We start from the raw sequence: 16,181 nt of genomic DNA, 5'->3' as shown, positions 1-16,181 counted from the left end.
CTGCATCTCTGTAAATATAATTGATGCTAATTTTATCTCTATTAGCTTTGCCATGTTCTAATTTTAGCCAGGGCCATAAAACCTACCGCCATACTCGCTCCTAGCTGCAAGTCACTATAACATCTGCCAGCACTGTGCCTCATTTGTTACTCAGATCAGAAATAATCAGAAATCTGTGTAATGTGATGTGATGCTCACCTTATATTAATTTTCTATAAAGCTTTGCATTTCCCTTCTGTGTACATGATGATTTATATGTCTTTGAATCATCATGGCTCTGTGTCTGTCTCTATTTTAAATAATGTTCTGATCGAAGCTACTTCTTTGTTATGACAAAAGCCAAGGTTGTATAAATCAATAAATGAATTAGATTAATGCGCCTTCTTGCCAGTTAGGCAATATGTTTTTAGAGAGCTAACCTCCAGATTTGAGGAGTGATGGACAGGTTCTGTGTCTGAGAGTCCAAATGAATGTCATGTGGCTCAGTGTCTATATTGACCCTGGGTTGTCCCGTGACATAGTCTGATTTGATCTGCTGCAAGCTGTTCAGCATGTGATTCATCTCCTTATGAGCTGTGTGTGAGTGTGTGTGTGTGTGTGTGTGCGTGAGAGAGAGAGAAAGAGAGAGAGAGAGAGAGAGAGCAGAGAACATTAAAATAAGTTAAAGATTAAAGGGTCATTTATGATGTTATATAGTCCTCCTTAGCACAGCACTGCATCCTTCAGTCTCAACACTCGGCCACTAAACCTTCCAGCATCCATCACACAAAGATATTATACAATCATCTGAGTAATCAATCATTAGTGCTATAGCAGCTTTGAGTAAATTAGAAACTACAGCTGGCAACACAGACCAAATACATTATAAAGAATCTACAGTAGATAAGAAGTTATCAAACATTTTGTAGCCCGGGACTCTTTAAATGAGTCCACAAGCCTCCTCAGCATTAGAATTACTTCATAATCCTTATAATAAATCTCAGTATTTAAATGTGTATAACAATATTTCGGCTATTTATTGGAACTATAGATCTTGCTTAGTCCTGAACTTTGTACTGACACAAAAGGTTCAAATTGACATTATTTACAGATGTAATTGTTCAATTCAAACAAATAAACAGGCTGATAAACAGAATTACAGTAACCCAATAATACATATAATAAGTTTGATAATGATGATTGTGATTTCTACCATTATAACAAAAAAGGCCTGTTAGCCATGTTTCATCAAACCCTGGAGGAGTCTGGGTTCCACTTTGAGAAGCAGTGCTTTAGAAAGCAAGCGAGATTATATAGTTAGCTTGTATTAGCTGCTGTGAGGACTGGTATGAGCGTTGTCATGGTTACAGTGTAGTGAACTTCCAAGAGAGCTAATAATGAGCAGCAATGCCTTATGAAGTGCTAAATGCTATGCCCTGTTTTTGTGAGTGTGTTTGGTAGAAGATTTTTCACCTGACCTGAGCTTATATCACAGTCAAGAAGCAAAATGCATTGCAGCAATAATTAAATCCACAGTGAATAAATGATCAGTAGCAGTTTGTAGATTAGTGTACTGTAGAACAGTAGGCACTGTTCTGATTGAGACAAGGTCCACTGTTAAAAACACTATAGGAATAAAAATGAACCGTACTGCGTCAGATTAGTTTACGCCCACACAGATTGAGAGTGCTGACGATTTCCACTAATTCTCCGTAGGTGTCAGGTGTTAATGCTTCCACAGCAAATCCATATATCAGTGCTTAAACTAAGGCTTATTCATCCCAGTTATTGCCATCTAACGGATATTAATGAATAGGGATGAAAGGATATACTTATTCACAATTCAAATTTAATTTGCTTCCAGGAAAATTTAAATAGATTTTGAATAGAAAATTATGACTGAAAAATTGTGACTCAAAAGACTTTTATTGCTGTATAATAAATGAAAATGTTTCATATATATATATATATATATATATATATATATATATATATATATATATATATATATATATATATAAAATTAAATCAATTAAAAATTACTCTAAAGAGTTTTAATATTGTAAACAATATTGAATACAGGTTAAGCATATATTAAAAATAAATGTATAGATTCTCCCAAACATTTTGTGGTCCAGAGACTGAATCGAGCTTCATAGCTCCATAACAAAACTCCAAAGTCACCCAAGTTGCCAGTTTTCAGTTTTCACCTCTATCTCAGGCACCATAAATCACAGAGGCATGACGATTGTGTTTGAAAGCTACCCAAGAGCTTTGACTTAACATTTTAATTATTATAATATAGCCTTGTGTCTGTATACAGTGATGATCACATCACAGCACAGAAGATTACTTAGATGGGAGAATCATCCCATGTTTTCACACATTGCAACTGCATTACATGCATAACAAATTATAATGGAATGCTGATATCACACATTTCCATGACACACATCATTACATTTTGTTTCTCAAATGCATCATGTTATGATGTATCATTACACAACTATTCATGAACGCATATCGACTTAATATCGACTGATTAATAAGCAGCTAATAACATGCTGAACGTTTTCTTTTAAATTATGTTTTTAATGATATAATACTGAATTTACAGATGTTTGTGTATTTTTTAAAATGCAGTACCACAATGTAGTGCTGCTCATCAAAGAACACAATATATGTTGTATTTTATATTGTTAAACACACTGTGATTTTAGCCATACTATACATACAGCCCAAGGATTTTTTTGGAATGACTGGATTGGAGGATTTCTACTTATCCATCTTATCCAACATATCCATCTGTTTCATATCTTTACTGAATTTCTGACTTTATTGTCTTGTACTTATTCCTAACACATGCGTTTTTCAAATCTATAGCAAACCTAATATCTAATCATTTTAATTAGTAATTATTTGCACTCTGCAAATTTGTAGAGAGCCGTCATCTGTCTGTCACATTACATTAACCGAGCTGACAGTGACAGCAGTGATGGGAATCACGGATCATTTTAGTGAGTCAGAGCAATCAGTTCAGCTTAGCAAGAAGAAATGATTCTCTCTTCCAGTTTTGTTTTTTCTTCAAAACCACCACATATATTGCCTAGTGTTATTTTTAGTAAAAATCCTGTCAAATGTCCATAAAAATGACATGTGCATTGTGTTTATTATACACTGTTGTTTCAGCTGCACCCTGTTTATGGTCACCACAGCAGATCATCTAGACCACATATTTCATTTGGCACAGGTTTTACACCGGATGCCCTTCCTGATGCAACCCTTCCATTTTATCTAGGCTTTAAACGGGCACTGAGAGTTAAGTCATCAGTGGCTGGGTTAGCGCCGTACCTACAAATCAAATCCACAAAAGCACTCTGTTTACTGGTAAAACTCCATCACTATCCCCATCTATGGTTACCAGATGTGACAGAAAGAACACAGTACAGGTGGAGATGAGGTTCCTACACAGGTTTGTTGGATTTGCTCTCAGTGATGGAGCTCAACGTCCCAGAACCTGCTGCTTCTCCAAATTCGAAGGAGTGTGCTAAGGGAGCTTGAGCATGTTAAAAGCGTGTCCTTAGTGTGCTCCTGCTAGTGTTTATCAAACACATTCAGCTGAAAGCAGACCCAGGGCAGACCTTAGACCTGCTGGAAAGATTACATCTCACAGTTGCTTTAAGAACATGTGAAGATCCCACTGAAGGAGCTGGAAGTCTGGCCTGACCTACTTAGCTTGCCTCTTTGAGCCTCACCAGGAAAAGGAAAACGAACAAACGAATGAATGAATGAATGAATGAATGAACGAACAAATGAATGAACAAATTAAAAATATGTAAGCAATGCTGCAAGTAAAAAAACTCATATCTTTGACTATAGGTGTGTGATGTACTGTATAGGTGCACAATATGGAAAAAAGATTTTGCATTTTTAATTACACTACTTCACATAATCGTTTAAATAATATAGTGAACCTGTGGTGTATAATGGGTTTCAGTCTGCATTAATATTTTTTAAATATTTGCATTAAATATTTCTTAATACAAAAATGTATTTCTTGCAACCCGAAAATGAACGTGAAACAAATGAACATGAAAACTCAGAAATGGTCCATCATCACAATTAAAATGTTGTTTGTTACAATGCTCATTTGTATGCTTGTGTGCATAGATGACTCCAGCTGTACTTCTTTATTACCATCCGTTGCTGAATTGCTTTAGATGCACTGACTGCAGTTTTCTTAAACCCCATCAGGTATTCCAGTTATACAGTTTACTACTCTCTACCCCCCTCATCAGGTTATTACTCAAAACACACAGGCATTTAAACCAGTATGATGAATGAAAATGTTTACTGTGTATGATTAGTATTAAAACTTAAACAGTGTGCACCATCTTACAGAACACACACGCACGCGCACACACACACACACACACACACACACACACACACAGTGTGCCATTTTGGTGCAGTGCCATCAGTGATAAAACAAAAAGCTTTCCTAAGATTTATGGAGCCTCTGACTGTACTGCTGTTTTACACCATGGTTTACTAGTTTCTCATTCAAAAGAGAGAAATCACTGGAGTGACAAAGTACCTGCTTAATTGCTTGGGCTCTTCTGCTAATTCCTTGAGCACAATGCATACAAAGGGCACTTGAAAGGAACATTCTGTGCAAAAATCAAATTTACACAATTTCCCCTTATCCCAAAGAGTCAATCAGCAGAGACACATTTGTTGCCTTGTGTTTGCTTCTTTTGTTTTACACTATAGATTCAACGGCAGGTTTGATAGCAAGAAAGAAAAGCATATTTTCTGAATAAATGTTAACTGAACTAGCTTAAGTTCAAGCAAACTGCAAACTGTTTACACTTGCTCGCCTCAAACAACATCCTTAATTGGTTCTTCAGCACTTTTTTCCTTAGCACTTAGTTTGCTAAAACCAAACAAACCAATCAGTTCCCTTTTCAAGTGAGAATGTGTTGATTTTGCTTAAACTACAAGCTTCCTTCATTTGTTAGGTATATTAGTTTCTTCAGATTCTTTAGGTCTCATACATATGTAGCTCCAGAACAGTTCATACAGCAAACGAGTCAAAAAACTTCACAAATCCTAACATATAACAAACTGTCTAATGCTATGTTTGTGATGCCTTGTAATTGGTCATGATAGCATTGTAATAGTCATTCTCACCTCATCATATTTGGCCACATCAAAGTGGACAAAAACATGGGTAACTCGACAAAAGCATTTCTTCTGTGGCTACTGGTATTATTCTGCCATACTGATCTTCAAGCACTCATGCAATATTTTTGCACAGAACAACGAGTTAACCAGTTGTTGATTGGGTTATCCTCAGATGTCATGCCCATAAACCGTCAACTGAACGCCTAATGCATGTGGCACACAAATTTGGAAACCCTTCAGGAGTTTCAAAGTCATCTGATCGGTGGGATTCTACAGGATTTCCAGGAGACACGTGTGGCATATTCTTTTAACGGTCTGCCTGAAAACAAAGCCAACGTGACGCTCTACTTTCCCCATGGAAGAAGGAAGCTGTCGTGTTTACTCACAACATTGTCACAATGAGCACATATGAGGATCAGCTAAATGCTGGATTTTCCAACTGATATGAAGTTCATGGTATAGACTCATTAATCTGCACAACGTTTGTATTGAACAATCTGTGGTTGCATTGTGGTCTCTTTTGTAGGGACATCAACACTTTCATTTTCATGCCCCTAAACATGCCACTGAACTAAACAAACTTTGGTTTGTCAGTCAAATGCCCTCTTGGGCAGACCTTGGCTAATAAAAGCTGCTATGTAGTCCAGATATTCTGTCTTCTGTCTGAAGCTCTGGCTACACGAGACTAGTTATTAAAAAGCAAACACTACGATTACGTGTAGATAGTGGGGTTGATTAAAACGACAAGAAAAATGAAAGTCTCTCTCCATTGCACACACTGATTTTACTGACTGTGGCTGCTCTAGAAATCTGCAGACAGGGACAAACCTATACAGATTCAGGGCAACCATGTATCAGGGCTTTATTATGAGTAAAAACATGCAGTTTAATCATTACATGTAGATTAATCTTTTAATCATTAGCTAACTGACAGTACTCAAAAGTTACCGGAAACTTTACTTACAGTTATTGCTGCACAACAGCTCACAACAGATACCGAAAGCAAAGGTTCACATACTTTTGTCACAGATACGTAATGTATGTATGTATGTTTGTATATATACACTCACCGGCCACTTTATTAGGTACACCTGTCCAACTGCTCGTTAACGCAAATTTCTAATCAGCCAATCACATGGCAACAACTCAATGCATTTAGGCATGTAGACATGGTCAAGACGATCTGCTGCAGTTCAAACTGAGCGTCAGAATGGGGAAGAAAGGTGATTTAAGTGACTTTGCACATGGCATGGTTGTTGGTGCCAGACGGGCTGGTCTGATTATTTCAGAAACTGCTGATCTACTGGGATTTTCACGCACAACCATCGCACGCACACGCACACGCATAGGGTTTACAGAGAATGGTTGGAAAAAGAGAAAATATCCAGTAAGCGGCAGTTCTGTGGGCGCAAATGCCTTGTTGATGCCAGAGGCCAGACTGGTTCGAGCTGATAGAAAGGCAACAGTAACTCAAATAACCACTCGTTACAACCGAGGTATGCAGAAGAGCATCTCTAAACGCACAACACGTCGAACCTTGAGGCGGATGGACTACAGCAGCAGAAGACCACACCGGTACTAGTAAGGTGTACCTAATAAAGTGGCCGGTGAGTGTGTGTGTGTGTGTGTGTGTGTGTGTGTGTATATATATATATATATATATATATATATATATATATATATATATATATATATAATTAGGTCCATATATATATTTGGACACTGACAGGTTATTTTAGCTGCTTACCAAAACATATTCAAAATAAAGTTATATAATGGGTTTAAAGTACAGACTCTCCGCTGTAATTAGATGGTATTCACATTACAATTGGAAGAAGGGTTTAGGAATTACAGCTTCTTAAATTGTAGCTGCCTCTTTTTTAAGGGACCAAAAGCTATTTCATGGGCTGCATGGGCTGTTCCCTCATTAATCCATCATCAATTGAACAGATAATAGGTCTGGAATTGATTCTAGGTGTGACATTTCTGTATGGAAGCTGTTGCTGTAAATCCCAAGGATTTTGCAGGAAGTAGGTGTATCAGTATTTAAGTTTATCATAAAGAACAGGCTTCATGGGAGCAAATACAGAGGGTTCACAACAAGGTACAATCCATTAATCAGCCTCAAAATTAGAAAGGCCAAATTAGACTTTGCCAAAAAACACCTAAAGTAGCCAGCTCAGTACTGGAACAGCAATCTTTGAACAGATGTAACTAAGATCAACCTGTACCAGAATGAACGTATGGAGAGGGCTTGGAACAGCTACTGATCAAAAGTACACCACATCCTCTGTAAAACATAGTAGAGGCGATGTGATGGCATGGGCATACATGGCTTCCAATGGCACTGGGTCAATTACACTTTTACTTCTGTTGTGGGTATGTTTGGGCTATGGTCTTAAACTTTTGATCAGCTGATGAACAGCTTGTTTTAGTTTAAATGCAGTTTTCAATAAACTGACAATCTCTGTTTTTTTGTCTCTTGCTCATTTTTCTTCTTTTGAAGCAGTTCTTACAACCTGGTTATGATCCACTAGTGCGAAATGCAAATACTTGGAATGTTTTACTAATATTATTAGTCAAATCATCTTATACACTTGCATAAAATTGCATTTAAAAATTGCATAAAATTGTAAAATTCAATCTTATATAAATATAGACTGAAACTGCATTTAGCTGTACTGTTGATCAGCTGAACTCGTGTTCAAAAAACCATAAATGCTTTTCTGGACAGTTAATCTGAGCTGGCTGAATGATCTTGTGCTTTAAAAGATGGCTTTTCTGTCCTTAGCATCCGTGATCAGCAACACACTCCAGCTGGGCTCCAAAAAGAACAGTCTGGATTGATGTTACTCATTTCAGTAGCTCTAAGTGCTGAGGCCTATCAGCATATTTCACTGTCTGTGTAGGCAGAGTGCCAGGGATGGCCGCATGCGCCACCATAAGCACAGCATGATCTAGCTAAACATGGCAACATCCAACTGGTTCTATATCCTCTAACACACTCAAGCATGTTACTGGAAACCAGTGCACTTTTTCCTAAATAGTACTATCAGTAATAAGTAATATTAATCAGTAATAAGTGATAAGTAATAGAATCCTAAAAAGTAAAGTGCTGGATTTCAATCCACCGATTAAAAATATGCAATACTAGTGATGAGATGAACGTTATTTCATTCATTATATATCATAGATTTGGTTCTGTTTACTATCCTGTGTGCCGAGTGCACATTGTCTTTATAGGGAGTGCTTTTAATGGCACATTAAGCAGCACAACATCAATTCCATCCCTTCAGACACACACATGCTCATAACATGCAAATATCGTGAAGCGCTTGTAATTGTTGCCTAGTTCTAGAAGCAGGCAGGAAGATGACAGAAATGTTGGAAGAGCAAAGGTTCCCAAAAGGGAGAGAGTGACTCATCCACCCTCAGATTGGGTTGTTGCAGAGCATCAGTTACCTGTCAGAAAACTAGAGCACATCCAATTAGAGCTTCCTGTGCCAGGCAAGTTCGTAGGAAATGCACAGAACCCCAGAGTCTGTTATTTCAGACAGCTTTGACATTTTATACACAACCACTACAACTAGAACTCAACATATACAAGTGACCTCACTACAGACTCTTCTGTGTGTGTGTGTGTGTGTGTGTGTGTGTGTGTGTGTGTGTGTGTGTGTGTGGGTGTGTGTGTGTTTGTGTGTGGGTGTGTGTGGGTGTGTGTGTGTGTGTATGTGTGTGTGTGTGTGTGTGTGTGTGTGTGTGTGTATGTGTGTGTGGGTGTGTGTGTGTGTGTAAGTGCGTGTGTATGTGTGTGTGTGTGGGTGTGTACTGTGTGTGTGTGTGTGGGTGTGTGTGTGTGTGTGTGTAAGTGTGTGTGTATGTGTGTGTGTGTGGGTGTGGGTGTGTATGTGTGTGTGTGTGTGTGTGTGTGTGTGTGCACGGTACCTCAGAACCTTTGTGCACTTCCTTGCTGCTCCTGTGTGCTGGAGATGGGGATGCTTTGTTAGTGGTGGAGTTGGAAAGGCCCATCACTGATCCATTCTCCACTGGCTCATCTGTTGCAGGTTTTGCCACAGACCAGCCTGAATTGTTGTCTACACACACATGGAGTATTTGTTCAAAATGACCTGCTTTTCAAGTAGCAGTCTCTGATTGTTGCTTGCTAGAAGGAGAATTATGCTAATGTTGCAGTAGCTAATATTGTTTATCTTTTTGCATTTTACTTCAATTTTTCTTGCACCTAATATTTTTGATCTACTACTTTTGACATTACTGCATTTATCTACAAATCATATAATTATAAAGTCATTAGGTGCCCTTTTTTAAGAATCAGACAGCAATAAGCAGGTGATTTAAATTCCAAACAAATCTGAACTAATACATATTAAGTATGAAAAATGTGATGACTGATGGTATTCTTGGTCTGTGACCTAGTGAAACAGTCTTGTCTGGTTAAGGGCATCTGTAAAATGCCATGAATGTAAATGACAATGTTAACTTAAGTGTAACTATAAATAACAAATTTCCATCAGGCAGTTTGTATTGTAATCTGCATCTAAAGGATATCTATGTGAATGTGAGACATCAAAAGTGTGGAGAACTCTGAATTTTGCCCTGAGTCCAGGGTGAAATTTGATTTGTCTTAAATAGCCAGACCTTTGGATAAAGACTCTTGTGTCAGAGTTGCTGAATACTAAGGAGGAGATGAGGGGGTGCTGGGTGAAGTCACTACTGGTAAACAAGAATGCTTTACTCTGTGCTTTAAATATTGTTTTGTACCCAAACTTCTTTATTTACTTCGTTATTTAAGAAAAAATGACAAATTTGAATTTCATTTTAATCTTCAGTCCCTGTCATATAACAATGTTTTTTATCAATTCCAGTAAAATTATTTACTTGTCACAATAAGGCTCAACCATGTCCTCTAATATGTCAGTCTAGCAAAACTCCTGTCATCATTGCCTCCTGTAGTGATCTACACCACTGTGTCCAGACAGATCAACCCACACTGTAACTTACCTGTGCTCAGCCCTGGTGTGTGTGTCGTGATATTGCGTGCTGCCTGGGAGACATTGTGCTGAAGGATGCTCAGGCATTCTCCTAGACAGCTTAGCGTGGCTGCAGACGTAGCCTTGAGCAGCAGCAGGTCTGGATCGAGAGAGGAAAGAGGCCCACGGCTCGGCAGAGACTCAATGGAGTGCAGTAGGTTCTTCTGCTGGCCCTCAGCCTGAGACATGACCTGAGTAGCAAACAATACTTTTAGAAAACTGAAAAAAGTCTTGGGCAGAACCATATGCTTAAAAGCTATGTTCATAAAAGGTTTAAGCTATTATTTTTAAACTGATCTGACACCAATTATTTTTCAAACAACCCTGTATGTTAGAGTTCAGAGCATCAACTGGGACGCATACGTTTCCAAACATGAAGCGGTGCAGCTTATTCACATGCATTAGTGCACATTCTTTTTTCATGTACCCTCTCTAATAAAGTGAAGACACTTTTTTTTATAAACAAGACAATAGTGAAAACATATTATTTAAAGATGAACTGATTGAGAAGTGTGCATTTATTCCTTTCTCTTCAAGTTAGTCTTCAAGTTAGACACACACACACCTGTTAAAAGTCTAGTCAAAATAAAAAAGCATGAATAATATGAAGCATTTAACTGCCATGAACTGATCACTGATGGTTAAGTATTTAAAAGATAACTGTTTCCACCATTTCATGTTACTTGCTTATACAGACCTTTGTAACGAAAGAATGTTAAGTAGCTGGACATTTTCAAATTTCGTTGAATACCCTTTATATTAGTGCATCACAACCATCAGGACCTTTTACACTAATCACAATCTCAATTAATTCCAGTAATCAGAGCCTTAGAGCTCGCATACAACAATACAAGCTTAATAGAATGCAGTATCTGGAGCTATTAAATGACCTTTTCAATGACACAACCTTATGTCCAGCAAACAGCAAAAGTGCTTGTGTCCTTATGCAACAGCTTTCGAGTGCTTGTCTAACCTGAGAACACTTATTGAACATTATTATAGCAGATTTCCATGAATTACAGGAAAAGAGCAACATATTATTTAAATCTAAAGAGATTTTAATACATGACATACTGCTGTAGTTTGATGAGAAAAATCCCCATATTCTCACAGTAACAGAGGCTCAGTTCAATCTATGGAGCATCTTTCAATAACATTTGAGTCAGGGGGAATAAATGACAGTGCATCGTGTCCTTTATGTGGTTATAATGCAGACCCGCTCACATCAGCACAGCAGAGGATTTTATCGAGAAGCCGAACTGTAATGTGGGTGGTGTGATATTGGCAGGAGTTAGCTTGTGCACTTGTCATCTATTTTAAAGCTTGTCACACAGAGTAATGATGTCTGATTATTTGATGTGCTGTAGATATGAAGCTCCTCTACTACAAATGGGAAAGACAGCTGAGGAGGATCGCAAGGTGGTGACTCATTACTGTAGGCCGCTCAAAGAGGAAAGAACTCACACAAACACACCCACACATCAGCTCTGTATTCCTCTGTCACCTTCTCTTATAAACTCACGCAAACACACACACCATAATCATCTCTTTGTCACTTTTTCCTTTTCTCTGTTTTTGGCTTTTAACAAACCTAGACTGAATTTTTTGTAACAGAAATATTAGAGACCGTTCCCACAAACATTTACTATTGACACGTACATTATATCTTAACAGAATGATCCATCCCATCCCAGATTGTCCTTTTAACCCACTATTATGAACAATAAATGAATTCATTTTATTCATCTTCAATAAGTGCTTTAACCTAGTCAGGGAGGGTGATGAATCCGAACGGATCCCAGGAACACTGAACGTACCCCCACACCATCCCTAACCCATTCATATATGCCCAAACACATCCTCAACCCATCCTTGCATCTACCATGTCCATCCACATCCTTTCCCCACTTGTCCCAATCCTGTTTCCATGCCATCTTTGAATTCCACAGCACCATCCTTATCCTTTCCCTACATGCCCTAACACAGTTCTCATCCCATTACAGCATGCCCCAACACAAGTCTTCTTTCTGTTACTGCATGCCCCAACACAATCCTTATCCTGTCCTTGCATGCCCAAAAAACATCCCTATCCCTGCATGCCCTAATACCATCCTCACACCAATTCTGATTACCCTCACACAGTCCTCATCCTGTCCCAGCTTGCCCCAACACCATCCCCATCCCATCTCTGCATGTTACAACACCATCCTTATCCCATCCCTGCACATCACAAGGTTGTCCTCATTCCGTCCGTGCATCCAACAATGTCAATTTTCACTTCATCCCTGCATGCCCAAACACCATCCCAACCTGTCCCCACTTGTCCCATCACAGTCCCTGCCTCTGTTTGCCCAAACACAGTCCACAGCCCCAACCATCACATATCACCAACACCATCAACCCATCCGCAGTTTTTTTTAAACAAGCATACAAATATCCAAATGGATTTAAATGGATTAAGAATAAATTCACCAGTCTACACAAGCAATCCGTCTGCCAATTCATGGACAAATCTAAATTCAATCTAACTGGAAGGATCTACATCATACAGGAAGAAAATCACCCAAAACATACTGCCAACAGAAGAAAGGACTTCATCAGTGGAAAAAAGTGACAGGTTTTAGACTCTTCATGACAATCACCAGCCCTTAATACAACTGAGAATGCATTTCACCTCCTGATAAAGACTAAAGGGAGAAACCCCCTGAAACAAATCACAAATCTGAAAAAAAAAGAAGAATCACAAAAGAAGAATGCAGTGGTTTGATGATGTCAGTGGGTCACCAGCTTCAGTTATTACAAGCAAGGAATATGCAGCCGAATAATGTGTTATGTACTTACATTTCCTTTAACACTATCTGTTCTAAAACTCACCAAAATATCTATATGTGTTAAACAGCTTATAACATGTCATTGTTTTGGTGGAAGTCCACCCAGTGTGCTTAGTGTGCTTAGATATCTGTAAATAAGAGCTTTTGATCTTATTTAGCAGATATAAAATCCAGCATGTAAAATATACTGTATATAAAAGCTTCCTCTTAATTCAGCACTCATTCTGAACTAAGCACCATGTGTAAATGTGCTTTGTGGTCCTGACTGAATGATGATGATGATGATGATTATGATGATGATGATGATAAGATATCCACCGCTATCAAAAATTACTGATTGGTTTTTGAAACCACATTACAAGCACCATATTAAATCCAAGACAACCACAAACTTTACTCATTTTCAGCTTTAAACCATTTTGAATATATGGAATTATGTCACTTTTTTCTTGAGGTGTTATAATGCGGAATGATTTTGCTGTGCTGTGCATGGTGTGACTAGAATTTCATAATTCATCTTGCATTAAAAATGCATACACTTTAATATTCTCTCTTTGTCTGTGTGCACCAGTTCTTTTTCATCTGAGGCTCCAGAAGTTATGATCATAGCTACAGAAAGTGTAATCTATTCCAAGTGCATGTTGCATGTTTTTAACTAAATTCTCGTCAGATGTTTGGGAAAATTTGGCTGCATTTGGAGCTCAGTCTGAACCCAGCAAAATTGCTTATAGTGTGTTATTATTCTGCTTTTTTACCAGCTTTATGGACACATAAGAGGACAAAATGTAGACAGAGTACACAGAAAACCACTCTCCTTCATTTCAAAATAGCCTTCTGTTTTCCCCTTCATCTCAATGTGCTTTCTCTCAATCTATTTTTTCTCTCCCTCTATGATCAAAATCTCTCTTTGAAAAGTCCATGGCAATGACTGTAACTAGACACAGTGGCTGTAACAAGACACATGATCAGGGTCTCTCTCTCTCTCTCTCACTCACTCACTCACTCACTCACTCACTCACTCACTCACTCACTCACTCACTCACTCACTCACTCACACACACACTCACACACACACTCACACACACACTCACACACTCACACACTCACACACTCACACACACACACACAGGTAAGAAGATTGTTCTCTCACCCTTTCTATGGCACTGGCACAGAATGTAACCTGCATATTTTTTCTGTACAGAAATGTTAACCATATCTGCAGCCTTAATTGAAATCAAGAAAAAAAATGCAATGTAACAGAATTACAACATACTGTACACTATACAGGGAGGGCATTTAAGATAAGATAAGATAAGATACTGTAAGATAAGATATACCTTTATTCGTCCCACAATGGGGAAATTTCACTGTTACAGCAGCCAAGAGTAATAAAATGCAAATATATAAAAATGATAGATACATAATATAATATACAGTATATACAAAACAAAATGTATAAAAAAAAAGGATGTATATTGCACATAGGTAATATAGGTAAAATAGACATAGAAAAGAAATATGTGCCCCTCACGCATACCCCTCCATCCCTACCCATTTTCAGTGCTAAAATCAAGCATTAAGATGAATGCAGCTTTAAAAGGTCAAGACTAATGAGAAATAAAGAGCTGTTATAACTCCAGCAACCGTGAGATGAACATTTGGTCTCTTTTACTCAGATTCATTTGATCTTTGACCATGGCTGCCAAGTGTAGCTCTTTCAGGTGGCTCAGGAAGCCTCTTATCATTCTCTGTAAATGCTACAGTGTGAATATGGCACACATTGTGCAGTCAGTAATTACAGTCTTACAGTTTTCATTGTGCTGCTCTGTGGTCCAGCACAATCAATTGTCCAATTTTAATCTGCAAAATGTCAGCCTCAATTGTTTAGATTTTGATTATTTTAGACTATTTGGATATTCATACAGGATCACAGCTCTTTTGTCTAATTGAATCCTAACAATTGCAGGCTTTCCTGACATTAAGACATTAAGGGATTTTCAGGCTGACAGAAACAACAGCAACTATTTCAATACAAGCCTCCAACCTTTTCAAACACAAATAACACAGTGCAGCTACTTACTGGCTGCATACTGCAAGATAGTTTGGAATTATACAGTTTTATTATGTAATATTAACTTCAGATTGTGAGCCATAAAACTTGGGTTAAGGCAGTGTAGTATAATTTTATTATTTACAAGAAGGAAAAAGGAAATATTTTAAATAAAATCACTGCTTGATCTGTACAATTAAGCATCCACTGAGATGAGAATGTTTGTCTATGGTAGCCTAGACTATGTGTTAAATAATTAAATGACAGATTCTGAATACCGTCACTACTTCTTTAACTATATCACATCCGATGCCAAATATTAGCTGAAGTAGTGGCAGTATTCAGAAGCTGTCATTTAAGTATTTAACATACAATCTAGGCTACGATAGACAAATTTTGACACATCAATGTATTTAAAGGCAGTAAAATAATATACCTTTGTGCAAGAGTCACTGGAGAAAAAAGACTAAATAACATGCTAGTGAGTTGGGAGGTGGCTTCTTAGGTTAAAACAACAGCTGCTTTCTTATATCCTACTACAGTAGACCTCCTATACTTCATTGGCTCTCATTTTGATATCCCTATGCTGTGGTCGCTATGGTAACTGTCAAACAGAAATGAGAATCATGCATGTTTCCTAGGGTTAATTATGGTTCTGGCAAAATCATCTGGTAGTCAATAAGAAGCAATCTTTATTTTGACACATTATACTTTACGGTACTTCACAGCTTTTTTTCACATATCTCAGCCTACTAGGAAGCTGGGATCAGACATAATACTGCACTCCTGAAGCAGAGAGGGTTAAGGGCATGGCTTAAGGGCCCAAAAGTGGCAACCTGGCAGAGTTCAGGTTTACCCACCCCAGGATCCCTGCCTTCTGTTCAGTAACCTTAAGAGTAAGAGCCTTAATCATTAAGCCATCACTCACTGCCCAAGGGTGTTACGGTTCAGCCCGGACTTTTGGCCACGTGCTTCTGTTTATTTTCCGTGTCACGTGTCTGCCCCGCCTTTGTTTACTCCTCCCCTGTACACCTGTTCCCTATGTGTTTACATTTACATTTACAGCGTTTAGCAGACACTCTTATC

At 38.1% G+C, this 16,181-nt stretch overlaps 1 protein-coding gene across 3 annotated transcripts in view; it reads right to left on the bottom strand.

Moving 5' to 3' along the window:
• osbpl10b (oxysterol binding protein-like 10b) overlaps positions 1-16,181 on the bottom strand; it is a 46,677-nt gene that overhangs the window by 16,311 nt on the left and 14,185 nt on the right. For all 3 annotated transcript variants that reach the window (XM_060869878.1, XM_060869879.1, XM_060869880.1), the window contains 2 exons: positions 10,186-10,405; positions 9,112-9,260 (listed from right to left, as the gene is read on the bottom strand). In XM_060869878.1, the coding sequence (XP_060725861.1) occupies positions 9,112-9,260; positions 10,186-10,405 (369 nt within the window). The remainder of the gene's footprint in view (positions 1-9,111; positions 9,261-10,185; positions 10,406-16,181) is intronic.

The sequence above is a fragment of the Tachysurus vachellii genome, chromosome 5 (assembly GCF_030014155.1).
Source record: "Tachysurus vachellii isolate PV-2020 chromosome 5, HZAU_Pvac_v1, whole genome shotgun sequence".
Lineage (NCBI taxonomy): Eukaryota > Metazoa > Chordata > Actinopteri > Siluriformes > Bagridae > Tachysurus > Tachysurus vachellii.
The sequence above is the reverse complement of the archived record's forward strand: the minus strand, read 5'-3'. Positions and strand labels throughout refer to the sequence as shown.